The sequence below is a fragment of the Netta rufina genome, assembly GCF_964035555.1.
Source record: "Netta rufina genome assembly, chromosome: 2".
NCBI classification, from domain to species: Eukaryota; Metazoa; Chordata; class Aves; order Anseriformes; family Anatidae; genus Netta; species Netta rufina.
In genome coordinates, this window is record NC_140124.1 from 79,114,973 (window position 1) to 79,139,062 (window position 24,090).

Sequence of the window (24,090 nt, forward strand, 5' to 3'; positions counted from 1 at the left end):
AATCTTCAAAAAAAAAATCTTTGGGAATGACTATGCGTTTATCATTTAAAACTGAAGTACATTTATTTAAACAAAATAAAAACATAATCAACCGCTTTGTCTTTGCCTGGAGATACACAATAAGTAGATTCCTTTGACTAAATTTTAGTTAGAGAAAAGACACTTAAATTTTGTTTTGCAATAATAAATCAGTTCAAAAGTGGTTTGTCAGACTTAATAAATGCAAAAATCAGTGTCTGTCTCCAATAACAGGAATAACCTTGCTTACATGTTCGACTTCCATACTCTGCAATCTGTAGTCTTTGAGCAGAGTTTGCACCAGAGTAAACTTTTTGACTTAGTATCAGGATCTTGTTACACTTGATCTTAATCAAGAAACACTTCCGTGACTGTTGGTACCTTTCAATTCCCTGTTATTCCAGGATCAGTTTCTCTATCATGTTAGCTTTCATTAGTGTAATGCAAACTTAGCAAAATCATAATAGCAATAGCTTATTGAATGTCCTCACATTTCCCTGTGTTGGGAAACTTGAGCGTGCTAAGAAAAAAGTTCTGCTGTTATTTCTTCAGAGTTGAAGGAGAGAATGCTGAATCTGCAAGCTCTGAGTGCCGTTCTTGGCAAGAAGAGTGTAATGCTGTAGCTGTGAAGTTGTTTGCAGTAGCATGTGTTAACTACACACAGACACTCACTACCAAGGCACTTTAGCCTGTGGTTGGTTTCATAGGTATCTGTCTCAGCACAGTTGCACTGCATATCTGACCGCGGATTTTCATCTCAGTCTTATCCTTTAAAAGTCATAAAATGCAGGCTTTGTTCAAAAATTAAAACCAATGAAAAACAACAAAAAACCACGCACACACACACACACATGTTCCCAGGCATGAAAGCAGTCATCCGTCAGTGTATTCTAAAAGACTGCTCCTCTTTTAGGGGAGAAATAAAGGAATATAATAGGGGAGAAGAGAAACATTTAAATGAGCAATTAGTTTTTTTTCTGCTACTTAGTACAATTTAGGCAGATGTAGGCTCTTACAGTTTGTGTCATGTATTAACACTACAATTAAATATTTTTTTCATTTTAGAACTAAAAGATGTCTAAATTCTGAACTTCAAAGACATCCTTGCACAAGAGATGCTGTACCTGTAACTTAACTAGCACCTGCAGCTGTATCAGTTGCTTCCATCAAGATTTTGTTAGCTTTACATAATATTCAGAGGCTTTACATTACAGAAAAAAATATATACAATTGTAATATTTTGTAATGTAATTTAATATAGTATCAAATATGTTATAATATATAACATTCAATCACAACTTAAACATTGACTAGCAGAGGAGAATAAAAGGAGCACGTTCATGAGATCTATCATAATGTCATCCTGGTTTATGATGTTTACAACTCCTTGCTGTGTTGTTAATTTTAATATTTTAAATAACAAAGAAGATGACTATGCCGAGCTATTGAAGTAACCAATCTTGGCACTTAACACTGATTTCATTTGTTCTCTGAGATGATGATTTTGCTGATGAACACTTCAACAAAAAGACATGAATAGTGAGAGAAACTCAGTAGTACAAGACTTGTCAGAAAATCGAACAAAAGTCTTGTAAATGGGCAACAACACTGATAGGAAAATACCATGCTACCTATCAAGAAAGTTGCCAGCAAAATAAACGAATGTTTGCTCTAATATGTGTAAATATATATATATATATATATATACATAAACATGTAGGAGGAACTATTTTACATCTAGTTGAGGTAATACCAGTTCCTGTCAAAAAGCCACCTGCTTTTCACCATAATGAAGAGCTGCTTCATATGCCTATGTAAATGTTATTATTGAGAACTTCAGTCAGCTCAAATAGTGAATCCTGTTCCAAGATCACAGAATATGTTGTTATAAGTTAGGGAGAAGTTGTGCAAAGGTTCTGTGGTATATTTCATGCTGTAGAAAAAAATGTGATTTTTTTTTCTTTGGGGAGACCTAAAGGGAGAGTTACCCAGAAGCAAAACAAAAAGCTGGGCGGTTTCAGTTCTTCTGTGCAGTGTGCTAGGTCACCTTTGTGGTCTTGTCCATGGGTTACCTGTGTGTGGCTCATTTCACAGTAAAAACAAATTTTTTTCCCTCTCCCTTCTGCAATTGGACATCTCACAAATACAAACTGCTCCAGAAACAAGCTTACTTTTTCAGTAGTAGAGGCGAGACCTCCAGTATGATGTGATTTATTTCTGGACTCGCTCATGAAATCACAAGCGTCGAGAATATGATAGCAGTCTGCTTGCTGTCTAATGAGAAAACCATGCGAGTCACTCCTTCTGGTATCATTTGCTGGCTGCAGTAGAAACTAATCACAGTTTTCTGAAGTCAGAGGCAAAAGGGAAAGGCGACTGTGGGGCAAGTACAGGATGTTTAGGAAAGATCCAAAATTAAATAGAGAAGAACATTAAGAATAGAGAAGAATTAAAAAGAACATTTTTAATTTTAAGTTCTTAACATCTAAGTGTCAGCACAAGTGGTATTCCTTCCCAAGGAAGGCAGAATGTTTCAATTGGCACTGGAAGTCCTCTCCTTGATTAGCCAAATGCCAATTTTGTTCTGTGTTATTGGAAAATGTGCGGTTTTCTACAGCGTTCCTCTGCTGGCTTTTTTGAGAATGAGAAATCTGGGATTTATCTAAGGCATGTCCTTTATCAGCAAAAAGGAATGAACTTGAACCTGCCTGTAAGTTGGTGTTGTACAGCTGTGTTCTTAATCATCTTGAATATTCAGACAAGAATCTGTCCCTTCTTAAATCTTCAGAAGACCTCACTTGATGTGTTCTGCCCATCAATCAGAGCAGTTTTTTGTTCTTCTTTAGAGAAAGACCCTTTCATCTCCAGTTTTACCTTCCCTTCTCTGAAGTCTGTAGGGAACACGCACAACACTGTTCGAGACTTTTCACTCTTTCTCCACTCCCCTCAATAGAAGGAACTGTAGCAGCACTGATGCAGCGATGCAGAGAACGCTCTCTTCTCCCATAGTATGCATGAAAGAATGACCAATGGACAAGAAAATACAGCTAATTCCATCAGCTGTAATAACCAGCTTTCTGCAAGGTAAAGAATTAGCCTTGTATCTGCCCCATATCAGTGGTTTTAGGTAATTCATCAACAGCTGTCTAGGTGAATATTCAGAGGTGTTTTCCTTTCATACAGACTCAGATGGAAAAAAACAAAAAAAAAAAAAAAAAAACAAAAAAAAAAAACTTTATTAACTTACTTTAATTTGAAAGGAAGCTTTAAAAAAAGCCCTCATGGCACTGATTTGAAATACAGTAGTTCTGAGTGAGCAATTGAGATTCTTGAGTAGGTACTCAGACATAGTAGGAAAGTGGAGTCAGTGTAATGATTTCAACAGATGAAACAAAACCTCCTTAAAACTATGTGTCCCGTTTCACAGGAGATATATATATGTTAATAATCTTTATAAGAATCCTTAAGAATATTTGCAAAGCTATTAGGATGATTTGAACTTAGAGTAGCCTTCAGAAAGTTGTGCCTCAGCATAGTAATGTGGTTTATTTTTTAGTAAAAAGGTTTTTCCATGACCTGTAATCGTTCTGGTGAAGTTAGTGATTTTGTATATACAAAATGCAATTGGATTTATTTTTTGAAAGATCTTACCTTAATGTATCAGTATTGGTATTTAGAGTGGCATTCTTATTGTATTTTTTTTTTAGAATCTTTTTGAATTATAACAGTGTTTGCAGTAGAGAAAATGCTTCTGTGAAGTACAAAACAAGAATAAATAAGTTAAGTCCCCTCCCTTCTTAGAATTTTAAATAGGAGCAAAAAATGAAAATTAAAGATAAAAAGAATAACATACAAAGTGCAAATTCCAGAGGAAATGGAGGTTTCAAATGAAGAAAGTTGAGCTCTTTGTGCAATAACATTTGTAAAATTTCTCTTTAATACATTTTCACATTTTTTTACATTGTGCTAAAATCACAGAAAAGCAAAAACAAAAATTGGTTCGTATTAAAATGTTGAGAAATAGAAGTGTCCAGTTGTTCAAATCTAGTTTTCGTTTCTCCTTCTGTACTTCCAGATTTTTGAAGTGGTTGGTGAGATATTTCTGTATGCACTCATCTGTCTCATTGTAGTTTTCCTAATCCATACCTTTTGATAGGTTAAATATTGTTAAAGTGACTCGCAGTACATTGAAATACGGTTTAGGACCTGTTTTGGCCATCTTCAGGGGGGAAAAGAGCATGTTGAGTAGACTATTTTTTTTTTAAATGCAAACAAGAACTGTCAAGAGTAGACTAGTTTAGGCGATGCTCTAAAACAGAGCATTTTTCTTTGCTTATAATAAACATAGCTCTGGCTATTCAGGATAATCAAAGTTGAGCTTGTTTAGTTAGCTTACTTCTCAAGAACATCAAGAATAGTTCACTTTGAATGTCTGCAAGTGGAATTCGGCACCTCCCTGCAAAGATGTTAGAGAGAACTACAGTTTTTTCTAGGTTTTGTACAATCTTTCCTGGTAATTTGAAAAGTGTTTTGCCAGTGTCATCTGCTTGTTTGTCACTGCTTATTCATTTGCAAAGAGCTTTTCTGTGGAAATTGGCTCCCAAGTGTGGGCAGGGTGGGAGAGGCAGTCTCCTGGCTACTAGCCTGTGTTTTCTCTGCAGACACCTCGGTCTGTCTTGCTTTTATCCCCCCAAACTCCCATTGTGATATTTCTGTCCATATATTATTAAAATCAACTGGAAATTGTGTGGTTTCCAAATTGGGTTGGAGTAAAGGCTCTTATTATTAGGGTCAAGGAAAGGGACTTCCAGTCCATGTTTTACAAACATTTGTTTCTTCTGGGAATGAATACCATTACGGTTTTAAGGCATATAGATAAGAAAATCTTTGCTTCTGTGAACAATCTTGTATTTTCTCTTAGTTAATGTTTGATATGGTATTTTGTTGGTAGTTTGTTCGTTAAGGAAAACAAATTGTCCTAAAGATAAAATTGAGGCTGAGATACTGCCTATTTATTGAAAAAAAAAATTCTTTTAAGAAACCATGTCATTCTCAATCAACACAAAATAGAAGGTATTTGCAGTCACCTTTACCAGTGTATGTTCCATGATGCTTATTCAAATTTGTGCATGAAAATTTTGTGTGTGCTTCACTGGACATTTTATCTCTGACTCCGCAGGTTGTTCCATAGATGTCTGTGGAGCTCTCTTAGTTTCTTAGGTAGCGGAAAAAACACAGACCATTTATGTCCTGTAACTCTGGTTGCAAGTGACCTGCATACGTTAGTTGTAATTTTTGTAGGGCTTTTTATTATCTGTACTGGTTGTCCCCTAATCTTTCCTAGCAGGAAAATAATTCTAACTTTCATAGGCCTTCACCTTTTTCGTGTCACTTTTATAAAAGGTCAAGACTAAAACATCTGTAACTTTTTTGATATTACGTGACTAGATTTATCTTCTTAGTTTCTTTTTCCGTTAAGAAAATTTGCCAAAAGAATTTTTACTTTGTTTGGTTTTCCCCTACTTGCAACTTTTTAGGAACTGATCCCACTCATCCTGTGTACGGCCTGCCTCCATCCTGAACCCAAAGAGAGAGATCAGCTTCTACACATCCTGTTCAATTTGATCAAACGGCCAGATGATGAGCAAAGGTGTGTTTGCGTTCGTGTCTTGCCAGACAAGAAAGAACATTTTTTCTGTGTCAAAGAAGCTGAACTAATAGAAATTGGATATTACTGGATGATTTTAAGCAAGTTTCACTGAAGCTGATATTTTGTTGGTACAATGGTGACAAATTTGTGTGGACTTCGGGGCTTTCCATTTCTATAACCTGTACTTTCTAGTTACTGAAATGCAAGAATGTGCTTGGTTAGCTGCAGTGTAGCATTTCAGTCCCTTTCTCCCTTAAGGATGTACTGGGATGTTCTGTAAAAATAAACTTTAGGATCCTGCTTCTTAATTTAGCATCCTACTTTTTAGAGATCCTACTTCTTAGTAGTGGTAGATAGAGGAATCAAAGCAGCTTTTTTAAACTCCTCTCTTAGTGCGTTTTAGTTTCCCATATGTTTGTGAGCTAAAATACCATGTTTATTTAGCATGGGAAAATAGTTGGAGGAAAATAGTACTCTTTTTGTTGTTCAGTACTAAAGTAGTAATAAAAATTCAGAAGTCTGAAGCAAATTATTTAGTTTTGACAAGCATTAAGAGCTTTGTTTTATTTTAGTTAAGACTTTGAAACAAAATATTGTTTTTAGTTTTATAAATGTAATTCTTTTTTAGTAGTCAGTGTCTGACTTTGTACCCATCTGGGTAAGATTAAGATCCTTCAGGTTGAAAGTCTGTATCCTAGCTGGTATGTTTTATTTAATTATGGAAAGTTTTTTCATATTTGGTGATTTGTAGCTCTTCCATTATTTTATTCAGAGTTACTGTAAAGCAGTTGTATCTGTTGCTTCTCTATTCTGTCTTCAGACAAAATAGGCTTTAGTGAAATAAGCCAAACATGTTTCTTTTGAGAATCTCTGAAACCCAAGTGTTCTGGTGTCTTTTTAAATTGTTCCCATGTTAAAATATAGTGATGATGTGTAATTGAAAGTGATGGCTTGGAGACTAAAACAGACACAAAAGTATAAATAAATAAGTTAATTTGTAGTACAGTGGCACCACGCAGGTTGAAATGACATAAAGAAGCAGTCCTTGTTCTACTTCAGGTCCATCAGGAAATTGCTTCTGAAAAGTGTACAGTTCTCTAAAATGTTTTCAGTGTCCCATGCATATTGTGAAGCTAAAACTGTTCTGTGATTGAGGGGGGCAGGAAGCCGCATCTCACTTCTAGTCCCTTGTAGTTGATTTGTCACAAGGTCAGTGGCCTATCAAGTTGATTTTTCATACACCTGTTTAGCTGCTGTTGGGTATGTCATTTCCAGCAGCTAAGAAGGAAGAAAATCCAACTTGCTTTTTCCTTAAATTTGTTCATTCTTTGCTGTGAAATATCATTTTCAGATATAAATTTCTAACTTGTTTTCATAATAAATTTGGGAAGAGTATTCTGCTACATTCCCTGGAAGCAGAGGGGTACATGCCATGTATGCATGATTTATTTACACACAAGTAAGTTGTAGTCAATTTTCATGTCACCACAGCACCTTACTGAAGAATAACCTCCATCAAAGAAAAGATTCTGAATAAAAATTGGGAAATACATTTTCAGAGCTTCTTTCAGTCGGTAATTTTTTATATCACATTTTTATGGAAGTATATTATTAATGCTTGCTTTTTATCTAAGTAAGTTTAAATAATGTTTTAGCAGTCTTGTGTGCTATCAAGTGAGCAAAGACATTCAGGTTTAATCACCAGGACAATGATGTTAATTAGCTCTTATGTTACTCAGTCACCTGCTGCTACGCTGTACAGGCCTACATTATACATTAAAGTAGCAGATGATAAGCTGACTTTTTTAGTTTGTTAAATGTAGGAGACTGAAATATGGCATCGCATTTTTACTGAGCAACCCATTAAAATAAATGTGCTGCTTACTATAAATATTTGACCTTGTAAAGTATGCTAACAGTTAGTCAGAAAGCTTGTGTTGTCCTTGCCCCTGTAAAAGGCATTTTGGTGCTTGCAGATGTAGCATATCACCGTAGTCTTGTACATTTGTAATATTTAACAAGCCCCCTTTTATCCTCAAGGCTCTGCTCATTAATTTACTGTTTGGCTTTTCCAAATGTGTATCAAATCCTCTTCTGCAAGCAAATACGTGTTAGCTTTACTTGAACTGCTTTTTGGACAATTATGTCATTTTTGGAAGCCAGGGAGCCATGAAGAAAGTAGTTTATTGTTGGGTCTTTTAGGACAAGGTTAAAACATAGATTGAAATGTAAACTCTTGAGAAGATCTCCAAGCATAATATATGTAGAAACAGCTCTCTTACTGAAGAAAAATTAAAATACATTACACTTAGTGGGACTAGTATGAGTTTTCTTGGGTCATATAATGCCACTTCATGCAGAATTCATGTAATTTGTTGACATTTGATGGAAAGCTCTTGTAAGCAAGTTTTTAGTGTAAACTTCAGGTGTAACAAAAGACTCTGAACTGTGTATTATAAGACTAAATTGTTAACCAGTGCATGCAGCCACTTTCTAAAACCTCTGGGAAGAGCTAAGAAGTGTTAAGCTGTGCTCTTAACTCTTGCCATGTTCCTTGAGTCCAATTCTTGATTTCACTTTGGTTTTTGTACTGATGAAGCTGAGTAGTACTGATTGGCTTTATGTTCCTGTCTAGAGGATCGTAAGCACGTAAGCTGAAGACAGCTGTTTGTGGAAAGCCTTCTCAACATCGTGTTAACAAAAGAGAGCATCTTGACAATAAATAGAAATACATTTTGCCCCATATCTAGTCTAGACAGCAATTTTTGGAAGAGTTCAGTGTTAAAGTATTTTGCTTCAATAATTTGTCATTGAGTTCCTTTCAACCTTTCCTTTCCCTGAAACACCAACTGTTGTCACATACTTGAAGGATGATTATACTAAAATATGTCAAACATTATTTTCGAATAGTTTTGCAATATCTGAAAGCTCCCAACTTTATCACCAAGGCAAAAGGGAAGTCTGCCTTAATTTTGAGATTTCATTAAAGTTTTTCGAGTTTTTTTCCCTTTGTCTGATGCAGTAGATTTCACATGAGTACTGTATCCTGCTATTTGCTGTTAATATATTAAGAAAGTATACTCTGTTGCCCAATTCTGTGATTAGGTGCAGTGTGTAGGTCAGGAATTTCTCTTGTTTGTTGTAGAACTTGGAATTGCCACAGTCTTTTGTCTCCATATTGCTAGCACAACATCAGCTTTTGATTTCTCGAGTCTTATCTAATCGTTATATTTTTGTTTTTCCCCCAAGCCTTTTACCTTGATCAAAGGTCTAGTTCATTGTACGTGGAAGAGAAACTAAAAAATTATTTAAAAAAAAAAAATAATAAGCTTGTGTTGTTTGGCCTAAAGCATGCTAGGAAAAAAATCTTTTAGGTAGACTATTTCTCCTTGTAAATATTCTGAAAGTGAACGCGTCTCCTTTTGATGGAGGAGTATGTTGTATTACTGGTTAAGAAATAATCAGCAGAATCTCTGCCTTTCAACCTTAAGGGCATACTGTTAGCTGCAGTAAATGTTCAGGAGTTCAGACATGACACTGAAACAGTATCAGATTAATTCTGTCTTGCCTTCTGCAAAGTGTTAATGAACAAATTCAGTAGTATTCTAATCTGACTGTAAAGGTGATAAAATGACTGTCTCAAGTTTAAGTTAAATTTTACTTCTTGATCTACAGTAGAACCTCATTTTGTGTATAGCTGTTTGTGAGGAAGGTGGTTCTTCAAATGTCTGAAATGTAGGTATGATGAGGGATTTCTGACCTCACACAGTTCCTGAAGTTACTCACCCAGCTGATTGCATGGATTGGTCAAAAGGTCATTTGTATTTTAAGTTTTTTTGGATCCTAATAGTAAATAATAATCATTTAGGAATTAGTATTTCTAAATCTCCTAAATTGTTTTTGTTGTGTGTTTTTTTTTTTTTTTTTTTTTTTTAGCAAGAATATAAATAGAAATCGTATATACTACTGATTGATTGTGTCCTTTCCATAATGGGCTTTTGAAGATTTCTGACAAGAGTAAAGTCCAGTATTTTGGGAGAGATGACAGTAACTTGCATATTAGAATGTTGCAAGACCATTTCGTGAAAGAACGAAATGACTTTGAACAAAGGTCATTCAAACCAACAGATGCTTCTAAATAAAAGCAGTAGGTAGTGTTAATAAACTTAGATCTTGTTATTGCATGGTGAATCATGGTATTCAGAATTAAGACTTGTATCAGAGATTTAGTTAGATATTCCTGATCTCAAACATTAGGAAATGAGTGCTCAGGGGTTCCCCTGTCAGAGATTTTCAGGCTTTGGTCCTTTGCGTTTTGGATCTACTAGTTTCTTGAAAAGGCATATTAAGTAGAAAACAATATAATGGCTTTCAGTTTAAGATTTAGCCTTTCAGTCAGTGTGTATGGAGTGAGATTTTGACTGTAGATAATTACCTGTTGCCTGACTAAACCCGTTTTTCCTAACCTAAAGAATTAGGGCATCTCATGTTATAGAGCTTCTCTTTATAAACAGATTAAATTTTTTAAACTTATGTTTTCAGACAGATGATACTGACCGGTTGCGTGGCGTTTGCCCGACATGTTGGACCAACACGTGTAGAAGCTGAGCTTTTACCACAGTGTTGGGAACAGGTAATGCTTATTTTGTGCTTTACACTAGTAAGTTAGTTACAACTTCATAAATGTTGGCTTTTATTTGCTGAAGGGGAGGTTGTTCTAGTTTTGTTTTTCAATAAATGTCTGTTCAAGGAATTTTTCAGAGATGTATTTGGATGGTCTTTGTCATCATTATATATACCTTTATGTAACATGGAAAAGAATTCAGAAACAGAAAATTTGATCAAGTGTATCTGGAGATTCTAGCTATCTGTACATCACGGACCTGCATGTTATATAGAAGTGCAGATAGGCACACCTTCATCAGCAGTGCTGTCTAACCTATTGCCAAGTAGGTGTGTTTATAAATATCAAACAGTCATTTCTAGCCTGTTGGAAATCCATTTGCATTCAAAGATATAACTTGATGACTTTTACATTGTAATTAATAAGTCCTTGGAGCAGTATCCACACTTCAGCTAGTTTAAATTCTTCAACAGAAAATTAATGTAGTCAGGAGTATAGATGGCTTACACCTCCAAGACCAGCCTGAAGCTTACAATGTGACTTCTAGAATCACAATGACCTTTTCTACAGATAGTCTGAATTAACAGAAAGAACCAAACAACCAAACTGAATGATCTTTCTGAGACACAGAAACAGAGCAAGATGAGTTCGGGTGAAAATCTTTATTTTTCCTACCATTAGGAAGGAAAGAGATTTCATCACCTAAAAGATGGTGAATAATTAAGCTATGACAAGAGTTGTAATGCTTGCTTTGATGGCCCTGTCTTTCTGGTCTGATAATTGTCTCCTGTTTCTCCACATGCATAACTCAGCCATCTCTGTTTCACAATGAAGTCCAATTTTTAATTGCCTTAACGCTTTCTGACAGTGCAAGTGCATATTAGATGTAGCATTTGTGCTTATGTGTATGACTAATTCATCCGTTGATTAAAGGAAAGACCCACAGCAGTTAAACCTTGTTTTGTTTTCTTAGTCCTTCTCATGAAAGTTAAACAGTGTTTAGAGGAACCAGTCTCACTTCAGTAAGAGCCCATCTTCATCGTTCCAGTTTCCTGATAATTGCTGATGCACAAGACAAACCAGTCCAACTGTGACAGTGCAGCGTATCAGGCTGCCAAGCCATATGACATCATGCATTTATCTCATGCAGTTTGCCAGACTTTGTTTGCAGTACTGAGCCCAGGTCAGCATTTTCTCCAGCAAAATACTAGCTGAATCTCATTGTCACAGAAATGATTTTGTGGAAAGAACTCAAAAGTACCCATACAGTATGATTTTTTACTTTCTCTCAGTAGATGCCCCTAATCCCTTAATCTTGAAGGGGTTAATGTAGTTGGGCTCCAACCAAAATGTATTTACAAATGCAAAGGACTGGGCTTTCAGAACAATCAGCATTTTTATCTGCATACTCTGGATCTCAGGCTAGTCTTTGCAATGTTTCTACCTGCTGTTCACAGCTCTTCATGTAGAATTTTCTGGCTTGCTCATCTGAGTTTAGATCAAGGCTCTGTGGATGCTAAAAGTTCCCTAACAGCTAGTGACCAATTAACCGGTTTCCAAAAAATGTAGTACTACTAATTAAAGACAAAAGAAAAGAAATTATAATCAATTTACAGTTACCTTTACATTGTCATGGACTAGCAATCTTTCCTGAACAAGCGTTAGAGAAACTTGAGTCTTTTTCTTTTTTCCTTTCCAGTATGTCGGTATGTCTTTGCAGTAACAGGGGCAATATTTATATTGCCTTACCACTCTGCCTAAACCAGATGCAATGAGTATTTGCAATTTCCCCCAAGTAGGCAGAGGTTCAGGAAGTGGAGTATGTCTATTACCAGTATGGACTTTGTGTTTAGAAAGTTGCCACATAAAACTAATGGTATCTTTGGCTTAAGTATTAAAAGCAGCCTGATGTGGGGCCATAGTGTTTGTCATCTATGAAATCTAAATCTCCATGCTTGCAAAATATTACAGGTGCCCTGTTGGTGTATGAATGCCAAAAAAAAATAATAAAAATTATCGAAGACACTCAAGAAATTCTTTCATGCTTGATGGTTCAGTTTGCTTCACATGCATGATATATCTTCAGAGATTTCCCTTCCCAAGATGAAACAAACCCACCTCTCTCAGCTTCCCCCCATATATCAGATGCTCCTATCTCTTAATTGTCTTATCTTTCTGCTGGACTTGCTAAAATATGTCCATGTTTCTCTCGCTGGGGAGCCCAGAACTGTACACAGCACTCTAGATTTGGTATCACCAGTGCTGAGGAGAGAAGAAGAACCATTTTCCTTACCTACCCGTTATGGTCATCCTACTGCTGCCCAGAATACCCTATACCTTCTTGGCTGTGAGGGTGTGTTGTGAGCTCAGCTTGGTATCCACCAGGCCCTCTGGGTCACTCTGCTGAGCAGCTCTCCAGCCAGTTGGCCCTGAGCCTGGCCCTGTGCATGGGAGTTATTTCTGCTTGGGTGCAACACTTTGTCACACATCTTCCTTACTGGCCGTGGAATCACCCCTTGGGGCATTGCACTGGGGACTGACCCCCCTCTGCTGGACTTTGTGCTTCTGGTCACAACCGTTTGAGCCTGCAATTAGTTCAGCCTGGTTTCTGTCTGCCTCACTGCACACTTGTCGAGCCCAGACTTCATCAGTTTATATGTGAAGATGCTATGGGAGGCAGTATCAAAAGCCTTCCTGAAGTCAAGATAAGCAACATCCGCTGCTTTCTCCTTGTTCTCTGAGGCAGTGATCTCATCTTAAAAGGCTATAGGACTGATCAAGTGTGTGTTTTCCTACCCAAATCCATGCTGACTTGAAGAACATGATTCCCAATCATGTTCTTGTGGTTTCTGGGATGAATTGCTCCAATGCTTTTCCAGACAGTGAGGTAAGGCAGACTGATCAGTAGTTCCCTGGATCTTCTGTCTTGTCCTTCTTGAAGATAGCGGTCACGTTTGGTTTCTTCCAGTGCTCAGGAACCTCCCCCATTGCAACAGCCATTCAGTGTTTGTCAAGAGTGGTCTTGCCACGACAGCAGTCAGCTCTTTTAGCATTCAGGGGTATATCCCACCAAGGTCCATAGACTCCTATGTGTCCAATTTGTTTAAATGTTTCCTAACCTGATCATTTTCTCCCAAGGGTAAGTCTTCCTGGCTCCAAAGTGTCCCATGGTTTTTAGGGACCTGGGATTGCTGAAGAGAAGTCTGCCCGGTAAAGGCCAAGACACAGATGGCAGCACTACCTTGGTCTTTTCCATGGTAAGATAGCTGGTCCTCTGCACAGCAAGAGAAAAAGGAATAGTCGCACCAAATGCATATCCTGTTTTACCTGACAGGATTAAACTATTCACTTTTCCCGTCATTGTTTTGCCCTAAAATTTTTTTATTCACAAGGTGTATTGAAACGTATTACCTGTTTTTCATTGCACAGCCATTAGTGCTCTTCTCTCACTGGACATTAAAGCTGATTCCACCAGGATGCAAACTTTTTCAGAAGTGTCAATATCAAATTTCTGTGGCAGAATTTTCAAATGGCCTTTGGAAAGGGAAGGTAGGCAGCACAGGAGTTAGAGGCTCTTGAGAACAGGAACTGTGCTCAGTCACATCTTAGAGACGTGACACGTTCATGGGAACAGAACTTCAAAAGTATGCAAATACTTTTAGGCTTAGTATTTGTGTCCTCTCCTGACCCTGACTGCTTGGCAAGACCCGGGCAGCTATGCTACAATGGTTGGCTCAGATCACTAGAGGGCACTTGTGTAGTTCTTAGAGGACAAGACATATATCAGGATCTTCCAGCTCCTAAGTTACTCATATTCTTTGGAGAATATTTTCTCTGAGTCCAGCAACCCATGCACTGCTTTCTACCCGTATTTTTACTGCGTTTCCATACATGTTTCCCAGCTTCTTCTCGTACAGTAAGCTCTGACTTACAGGAGAAGGCTGTATCTGCCCTGCCTCTATGCCTCAGTGCAAGAATTTGAGTCTGCTTTGTACCCATATGCAACTTTTACAGGCACAGCCAATGTTTATCTAAGAGGTGCACACACATCCCTCTGTTGCAGTTCATTCTAACCACATTTTGAATACTGGTTTCTGCAAAGCAAATAGCCATTCTGTTTCTCCTCACCAGATCAACCACAAATACCCAGAGAGACGGCTACTGGTAGCAGAGTCTTGTGGAGCTCTAGCACCTTACCTTCCAGTAAGTATTAATAATGACTCTTAATACTTTCCATGAAACTTAGATTAAAATCTGTTGCTTGACATAAACATCTGTTACCTTTTTAAATACAGCCAAGGGTGGATGTTATGTGTAGACAGTCACATTATCTTCTACTTTGTCACATAGAGGAGATTCAATAAGGAGGATATGTATTATTATAGAGGAGAGCAGGTCAGTGTAGCTATAACGTGCCTTAACAACCAGTGTAGCCTGATAAAATCATCTTTGCTTCAGAAAACATGAAGTAATTGATCCTAACTACCTTTAAGGAAATCATCACTGAAAAAATAATTGGCACCCAGTAACAGAGTTCTTTGGACACTGTGGAATGTTTGACATGAAGAGTGCTGCTAGTCAAAAGAGGCAGCAAAGTTTGGTCAGTGGCCAACTAGAATTTGAAGCTTCAGACAAAGATGAAAATAATCGTAATTAAAAACCTACTTCTCCAATTTAGCAATAAAATGATTAAGAATTCTGTTTTAAGTACTCTTCTAAATCTAGGCCTATGGTAGTATTTTGCTGTCAGTTATTTCTGGTACGTGTTTCCGTATGAGTTAAAGGACTCCAGTTCTGTGCTTAGTAGGACAAAAGGCTCTCTAATGAGGCTACTAAAACTTTATTTTAATTCATCTTCTATTTTGGCAGCTGAATGCATAGTATTCAGAAGGGAATCCATAGTTGGAGGAAGGGATTGTTGTTTGTGAACACTAATAGAAGGGCAAATTATTTATAAAAATTGATATGAACCAGCATGTCTTGTTTATTGGATTTAACAAGAATTTTTCTTCTCTGCAAACAGAAGGAAATTCGTAGTTCATTAGTACTTTCCATGCTGCAGCAAATGCTAATGGAAGATAAGGCAGATCTGGTACGAGAAGCTGTGATCAAAAGCCTTGGCATCATTATGGGATATATTGACGATCCAGACAAATATCAACAGGTACAGCTTGAGTTGGGTTCTGTGTCTATGAAATGTGTTTTGTATTTATTTTGTGAGCAGGAAATACATAATTTTAAATATTTTTATTAAACAGTTCTTGATACTTTTAAATGTTCATGGTTTATATGGATGCTCATTTTTATTGTATCACTGAGACTGAAAAAAAAGCATATACTTACAAGTGTCATTAAAACCTTGGGTGTAAGCTTCATACAGAAGCTTCTTTAATAATTCATAATTCACTTTCAAGAAGATAACACTTCATTGCCCACCTGATACTATTAGCCAATTTGAAATCATCATTTGCTAGCAAAGATTCATCTACTGCAACAAAGCCTACTTGTAGTTGTTATTAATGCTAGCTAATAATATTTACAGTTCTTGAAAGTGAAGAATTTCTCTTCCTGTCATGAGTTTTTGAGGGTGGAGTGGTAAAATGTGTTTGTAATAATTCTGATAACTTGATGGTAAAAAAACGCTAGCAAGGTGTTGGACTACGTGTTATTTACCTTTGCAGATGAAGTGGGAATGTATGTTGAGAGGCCTCAATATACTACTTTGGTTTACTTTTTATTAGTGTAAGAGTTTTACAATAGGTGATTTTTTTCTAGTCTGTGCATATTTTGTGTAGCTATCTTTAGCACAAAGTGTAGGAAAAATCGTTATATTCTTAATTTTTTTTTCAGGGCTTTGAACTGCTGCTTTCGGCTTTAGGAGACCCTTCAGAACGCGTAGTTAGTGCAACACATCAGGTATTTTTACCTGCATATGCTGCCTGGACAACAGAGCTGGGAAATTTACAGTTCCATCTTATACCTACACTGCTTAATAAAATTGAAAAACTGCTCAGGGTATGTGTTCAGCTGTTTCTACACTGGAGAGTTTTCTTTGTATCTTGGGTACATATACTGACTTTTTAAAAACACAAGAAATTGCTACTTATGTTAGCAACTCTCTGGAGATTTATATATTTTTTTTGTAACTCTAACATTTATTTGTGCTTCAAAATGGGAAGAAAACAAAAAAGAACAAACGAAACAGATGCTTCTTTAACAACATTTTGTTTTATAGCCCAATAATCAATGTGCATTTCAGAAGAAGTTTACTCGATTCTGTGACCAGATAGTGTGTTTTTTTCTGAATACACTTGTCCTGTATTTACATTGTTTTTAAGTGTCACACAGTGTAGCTTTTAATAAAGTGCAGTATTTATTGCACACCAGAAGAAGGATAATTGAATGGTTTAATTAAGTGGTTTGCAGTTTTGAGTCTGTTTGTCTGCACGTGTGCCTGGGGTAGATACCTGGAAGGTTCTGGAAAATAGGATATCTCATACAATTTAACGTTCTTAACCAAGCTGACAATTTCCAGAGTACATGTAACTAGTTTATTCAATTTTTAGATGCATTGATCCTTGAGATGACAGAGTCCCATTTTTCAAAATGTGCTGAAAAATGTTCTTTCAGAATATTGGTATGTTCAGTGATGTGAGGCACTAAATGCCAAAGGCTTTGCTGCTTAATTCTTTTGAGAAGTATCCTAAGGGTGAGAAGGGTGTTTGGGTGGTGACACAAAGTACACTTGTGGTCAGGATATATTACTATTATATTATTATATTATTATAATAATAATATATATTATATATATTACTATTACAGGATATATTACTATTATATTATTATACTATTATATTATTACTATTATATAATTAACATTTCTGTGTAGGAGTTCATCACAAGTGCATCCAACCTGAAATTTTAAATGTCCTGTTTGTTTCAGGAAGGAGAACATGGCTTGGACGAACATAAGCTCCACATGTATCTGTCTGCTTTGCAGTCACTGATTCCTTCATTGTTTGCATTGGTGCTACAGAATGCACCTTTCGCAAGCAAGGCTAAGCTTCAGGGAGAAGTACCACAGATAGAAGGTAAATGATGAATTTATGATAAGTGAAATTTTGGGAAACGTAAGTATAATTCAGTGACAAATCTCAAATCAGTGTTACATGCAAAGAAGAAATTTCAGGAATCGTGCATAGTCCACATTTACCTGGAATTTTCAAATACTTAGGGTTAGTACAAAAAAATAAGTTGCAGAATTTGTGCGTAAACTTCGGTGGTGGTGTTTTTTTTAATATCACACTGTCTATAAGATGATAATCTAAGTTCCTGTCCCCAGTTTTTTCTACTCTACCTGTTTTTTTTGTTATATTTTCAGATGTAGCAAGAACAGAGAGAGAAGTTCAGGGAACCTCTGTCGTGTTATGAACTTCCTTTAATGTGACTGAGTTGATGGAGAGAATTACTGTTCTTCAAAAAGCTAGATTCCAACATAGGAAGATTTGTCATGACTTTTTTTTTGTTCTGTTTTTTCCCTTTTTGGGAAAAAGTCTTTCTACTTCCTTCCCTCATCCCCCCACTCCTACTCCATTGCTATGAAATAAGTCAATGTTCAAAAAAACCTTTCTCAGCTATTTAACTAATTACAAACATCAGTTTATTGATACAGAAGAAATATGTAAGACATGGGTATGCACAAAATGATTACCAGTAGAAGAAAGGAGAACTAAATTACCTCTCTTAGGATTTTTTTGCTAAAATTTCTTTAGTTACCTAGCAGTGTTGCTTAGTGTAGGTTATAGGCAAAATGGCTTCTATGTACCTAGTGACATCATTTTATGTAATTCTGTGACAATCTTGCAGCAAAATACTTCACTGTTCTAATACAAAATATGAAATGGGAGGAAAGGGGGAAGGAAATAAGGTTTTGCCTTCTGATTTGCCCTCTATGCTTTTTTACATTTGGGCTACCCTTAGTAAAATCTTAAGCAATGTTTCCTTTTTCCAGTCTTTCCTATGCGTGAGCCACTTGATTATTGCCAAAAAATAGTTTTCATTATTTCATCTCAGAGTATTTCTCTCTACTTTTCAAAAGAAACTTTTGAGGAAGCAAAACAACCCTTAATTGGACTTTGTAAAGGTTTCTGAAGAACTGTTGTCCACAAATAGCCAATAATAGTTCAAGAAGGCTGTCATCAGATTCAGTGAATTCTTACAAATAAAAGATTTTTCCAAGTATGAAACATACAGCCTAGTTCAGGAGCTTTCACCATCTCTTATGTGTCTATGTAATTACCGTGGCAGACTGAACGGCCTATTACTGAAGTTACACTTAGATCAGCACTCCCAGCCTATCGAGTGTTTTCTTCCATTGTGAATACTGTTTAAAGATTTTACTGGTAATACCTGCTACATGCTGTTAACAGTGCTATGTGTCAAGATTCAAAGAATGGGTAACAACTTTACGTTTAAAGGGGAATTTGGAAAGGAGCAAGTGGTATGATATATGCATTAATGTAAAAATGTTAGCCATGCCACAGTAAAGCTCTGCCAGCTGACCTGAGTCATTTGAAGATGAGTACATTTTCCCTGAGTTGCTAGTGCTTAAATAAGGAATTCAAAAATTTCAGGCTTTAACATAGTCAGAGAGTTGCTTCCTCCACAGAAGTGGAAGAAAAAATCTCATGTACATGTACTTTTCACTAATCCCATAGCACTGCTGGAACGGCAAGTTTTTCTTGAATTCCACAGTAGGAAAGGTTATGTACTTGTCACTTAACTTCATTGCTGAATAATTTTAAGTATGCTTGGCATAAAGTGAGAGAAATAGAAGAAATGTTGGTGGAGCAGACTTTCTGCCCCAGATATTTTAATGGTGTAGAATTTTTGGAGGTCTTTGTAAATTCCTCTCTTCTGATGATTCAAATGCTTGGTGCTGCCCACCCACTACCCCATCTCCTCAAAAATTACTTGAAGTGTAAAGGATGGAGCAGTCTGATGATTAAAGCTTAGCAGAAGAAATCAAGAGACCTTGTCTTGTAGTCATTCTACAATAAATCTGCGGCGTGATCTCTGGAGTCACCTGCAATCTTTGCGTTTTCTTAAGTGAGGGTTATGTAATCTCTTCAGAGCTATATTTAACAAACTGATTTTTAAAACGTAACTTCATAAACAGATGTTACTAAAGAGTTTCAGACTTTCTTGGCTGTCTTTACTGAGATGATCCCCAAGGTATTTTCATCTTATTTTGTTCACGTCTGCTTGTTCTCTGCTGTTACAGTCACTAGATTTCCCCGACCCGCATCACCCCTTCAGGATGTGGCCATCATCATTGGAAGCCGTGAACAATTGGCGGTGCTGTTGCAACTTTACGACTACCAGCTAGAACATGAGGGTACCACTGGCTGGGAGACTCTGCTATGGGTAGTAAATCAACTGTGAGTTAATTTCCACCTTAGGATTCCTAAAAATGGTCAAAATTGATAGTTCTTCAGCATGGCTTTGTTTAGCAGTACAAAACATAAAGGTTTTAAGTATGATTGCGTTTAAGAATTACTAATTTTTAAAGAGAAATGGATAGATTTTTTTAATTGCATTCTGGATTATCTTTGATTACAGTCAGAAGATTCAGCTATCTTAACAGAATGCATAGATAACTTTTCTGACATTTAAACCCTTGCTTTCTTCAACAGTTAGGAATTGTACAGAACATGTAGATAATTTGATTAGAACCAGTAGCACTTAATATGTGTATTTATTAGCATAAACAGTAAATCTATACAAATATAACTGGAAAGAAGCAAAAGATCAAAGTGGTTTCTAATATTCTTTTTAATCCTGATTTTTTAGGCTACCACAGCTTATAGAAATAGTTGGCAAGATCAATGTAGCATCAACTGCATGTGTCCATGAGTTCTCTAGATTTTTCTGGAGACTTTGTAGGACATTTGGGAAAATTTTTACAAACACTAAGGTAAGAAAGTACTTTGAAATGCTCTATCAAAAAAGTACCTTGATAATATATACTATCCATATTTATAGTATGTTTGAGTATCCATGTTCTATTTGACATTTGTATTTGTATGCCACACTGATGCTTTTCTGTAAGTACTTTTAAGCCTGATCTTTTTTAAACAGTCTTTTGCATCTTTCTGTTTTATGTTTTTTAGTCAATGAGCATTTCAGAAAGGCCTTCTCATTTTGCCTAATGTGCAAGGGTTTTTTAACTGGGTTCTTCAGACTTGCTTTGTGAGTGGCATACAGAGTAGGAGATCATTCTAATTCTACTGATTTCTCTATTTTCTTTCTTGAGAACAGCATACTGTCCACTGTTTGTGACACATATAAACACTCCATCCTATACTTGATCAATAATATAAAATGCATATTCTCTGCTGAAAATAGTTTTTACAGGTTATATCTGAATTTTTTTTTTTATCAATGAAGTATGTCACTTTTTTTCTCAATACAATAACTTCTGAATACTAATTGAGAAGTTAGTTAATTCTGAATATTAATTGAAAGTATTTTAAAGGGAAATGCTAAAATACTGGATTATCTAAAGGTAAAATTAAAAAACAAGGTTAGCATTCTGTGTGAACCTACAATATGTAGATTCCATAGGGAAAGTTAAAATCACTCTGGTCTTCAAAAAGCCTCATCTGTAGGTTATCTCTGCAATTCTTGCTTACATAAAAGTGTTTCAGTATTGATGATCACAGAGATGTTTTGGAAGAGAGCACTTCATGAACAACAAAGAAAAAAACACACATACAAAAATTATTCCTTTATTTATTTCTTCTACAAATAGCTAGGTAGAACCGTAAACCCTAAGGCCCAGTTAAGCAAAGTGACAAAAGACTTCAGCTCTTAAAAACAAGAGCGCTAAATGCTCCTACCTCAATGGTAGCTACTGAGTGGGTACTCAGCAGAAATTTTTATTTTCTTTATCATACTTCAAATTGTGGCAAAAGGCTATGTTTTTTAAAGGTTTTATTTTTTCTTTCCATGTTTTCAAAATGTTCTTTTCTGGATTTGTTGTCTTAATTTTTTGAAAGTAAACTGACACTACCGACAGCTTTTCTTATGTGGGTTTCATAATCCTTTATGTAGGTAAAACCACAGTTCCAAGAAATCTTAAGACTGTCTGAGGAAAACATAGGTGAGTAATGTTTTATTCAAACGAATAAAAATTGATCTTAGCAGCAGCTGGAAAAAAAATGTTTCTCTCCTGTTCAAATAACATTTTCACACCACAGTTCTCAAATTTTTCATCTTTCTGAAATATTGAAAATCTCATCTTAATCTGAACGAAACACTGAAGTTGTACACTGTGTGTGTGTAAATTGTAAATAAAATCTCAAATCCAAATACCAGTTGAGCATTATTTTAGCATGCATGTATACATATATACATTCTTTATGTGTATATATAAAGATGAAAATATATATATATGCACACACTCTTACAGTGCAAAAATCTTTTACTTTATATATGTACGTAAGAAAACTGAATTCTTCACTGTGTGTTCCATTAGATTCCACAGCAGGCAACGGAGTGCTAACAAAAGCCACAGTTCCCATCTATGCAACAGGGGTCCTTACGTGCTATATTCAGGTAGGTTTGTTTTTCTGTTTCTTTGTTAAATTTCACATAATACCATACATTTATTCTCCCAGACAAAAACAGAATATATTTAAGAAAACACACCACTTTCTCTGAAAACTTCTAATGCTCTCATGCTTTGAAGGTAATAGACAAGTAGGTAGCTGTAGGTGCATTTTAAAAAGTTTCCAAGGTAGGTCATCTACTACATTTAGGCAGTAGTCACCAGTGTTAAAACCTGAATTCACTAAATCTTAGTTTCTGACTCCTAGACATTAGCAACTGCAATGTGCCTTTATCAAAAATATTTGGGATGTTCAGTAAATGGGTTCTTGGCTATTTAACTGTGCCCCTTGCAAGCCATAATTTTGCAACAGTCTCTGAAATAAGTAAGCAGGTAAATTGCTATTTTGAGCACAGTTGGAGTCTTAAAATTTTAGTGTTACCTAGGACTAAAATAAACACTCCATAAATAATACTCCCTAATCCTCCAGTACGCTGCAGCTATGGACTGGCACATACGTGGCTTATAAGAAAATGGGGCGTAGAAAACCCTACATCATCTCACAGATGGACTTAAATTTCTTGCAGTGAGTGGACTGTGAGCAATCACAAACTGTCAGGAGCCATGAAAGTGCTCAAGTAATTGGCTTTAAGTTTCTTTAAGAAAACTCTTGTGCAGGAGTATGTGCTTAGTTGATGAAATAGAAAAATACAGTCTTGTGTTTACTTTGAAAGATTCTTGTTCTAAAAGGACATTTTTGAAATTCATAAGAAAATTATTAAATGCTAAATCTAATTTTTTCTCTCTTAGTTTGTCTTCTTCATACCTGTAGGTCATCACAATGACAGCAGTTCTACTGCATTTAATGTTGTATTTCTTTAGGAAGAAGACCGCAAGCTGTTAGTTGGCTTCTTGGAAGATGTCATGACCATGCTTTCACTGTCGCATGCTCCTCTTGATAGCCTGAAAGCTTCTTTTGTGGAACTGGGGTAAAAAATATACAATGGATTTGACTGGAACTGAATGCATTAGAAGCTTTTACTAAGAGCTCCCAATCTGGCTGTAATTTTATTAACTGTGATGCTTCAGATGAATGAAGAACATCCTTACACTTTTCCTTGGTGTTTCAGAAAATGTAAACATTTTATCTCAAGTATTAAAAATGTAGTGATAAAACAAAACAAAAATATAAGTGTGAAAAAGAAACACCAAACCTGCTCACACAGAAAAAAAAAAAAAAAAGGAAGCTACAGAAATGTTAAGGTTAAAATAAGAATTCATTTAGTGTTTCCCATATTATTACAGTATGTCCTATGTATGTGTTTGCATTCAGTTCAGTGTTGTAATATACTGAAAAACATATTCTTAAGGTGTTTTTTTAAATGAACTTGAAAATGCAACCTGTTTTCTAGACAGTAAATGTTACATGTTCTTCAGAATGGAGCAAATGTATCCTTCATAAAGGATAAGAGTTGGAGGCTTAGACTAGTTGAGCAATAGATTATTGAGACAGTTTTTTGTAAGCAAAGAACTTATGCAGGGTTTGGGGATATTTTTTGTCCTGTTCTTTTGATTGCCCAACTGTTACCTTGTAGTGCAAACCCAGCTTATCACGAGTTGCTGTTAACTGTCTTATGGTATGGAGTTGTCCATACATCTGCTCTTGTTCGATGCACAGCTGCTAGAATGTTTGAGGTAAGTGATACCCAAAGTTTTTTAGATGACTTATTTGAAACCTTAGTGTATATATAAAAATAGCGATTTAGATAAAATTGATACATATTTAAAAATTACAGATTGCTTCAAGAAGCTGTGTACTATGTGATGGAGCAGGAAGTTGTACAGTTGTTTCTGTATCTGTTCATTATTCAACAGCACATCTTTCATTAAGCAGTTTGTCATTAGCCACTTTCAAAATGTTTCTGTAGTAACCGTGTATGTGTTCTTTGACCTGCTACTGACTTGGGTTTTGCATTCTGATTATTGCATGCTGAAAAACATTTTCTGATTATGAAAATGCATTTCATTGCAAACTTGTGTTCAAACCAGAGTTAAATACATTGTCAAATGTGTTTGCTTAGGTCTGTATGTAAATATAAGCAAGCATCTCTCTCTCCAAGTTGTAACATTTGCTTTTGCTAGTTAACACGTCATCAGTGGCCTAATTCACAAGTTAGTGGTTTTCAA

At 35.9% G+C, this 24,090-nt stretch overlaps 1 protein-coding gene across 4 annotated transcripts in view; it reads left to right on the forward strand.

The window, feature by feature from the left end:
* Positions 1–24,090, forward strand: part of RELCH (RAB11 binding and LisH domain, coiled-coil and HEAT repeat containing) — a 72,758-nt gene that overhangs the window by 36,147 nt on the left and 12,521 nt on the right. For 3 of the 4 annotated variants that reach the window (XM_084282011.1, XM_084282012.1, XM_084282013.1), the window contains exons 11-22: positions 5,556–5,668; positions 10,211–10,301; positions 14,424–14,495; positions 15,316–15,456; positions 16,143–16,307; positions 17,236–17,383; positions 19,576–19,732; positions 20,145–20,268; positions 21,408–21,456; positions 21,832–21,911; positions 22,786–22,892; positions 23,499–23,598. In XM_084282011.1, the coding sequence (XP_084138137.1) occupies positions 5,556–5,668; positions 10,211–10,301; positions 14,424–14,495; positions 15,316–15,456; positions 16,143–16,307; positions 17,236–17,383; positions 19,576–19,732; positions 20,145–20,268; positions 21,408–21,456; positions 21,832–21,911; positions 22,786–22,892; positions 23,499–23,598 (1,347 nt within the window). Of the gene's footprint in view, positions 1–3,000; positions 3,103–5,555; positions 5,669–10,210; positions 10,302–14,423; positions 14,496–15,315; positions 15,457–16,142; positions 16,308–17,235; positions 17,384–19,575; positions 19,733–20,144; positions 20,269–21,407; positions 21,457–21,831; positions 21,912–22,785; positions 22,893–23,498; positions 23,599–24,090 lie in introns of those variants that run through there. The other variant, XM_084282014.1, reaches the window with a different exon arrangement.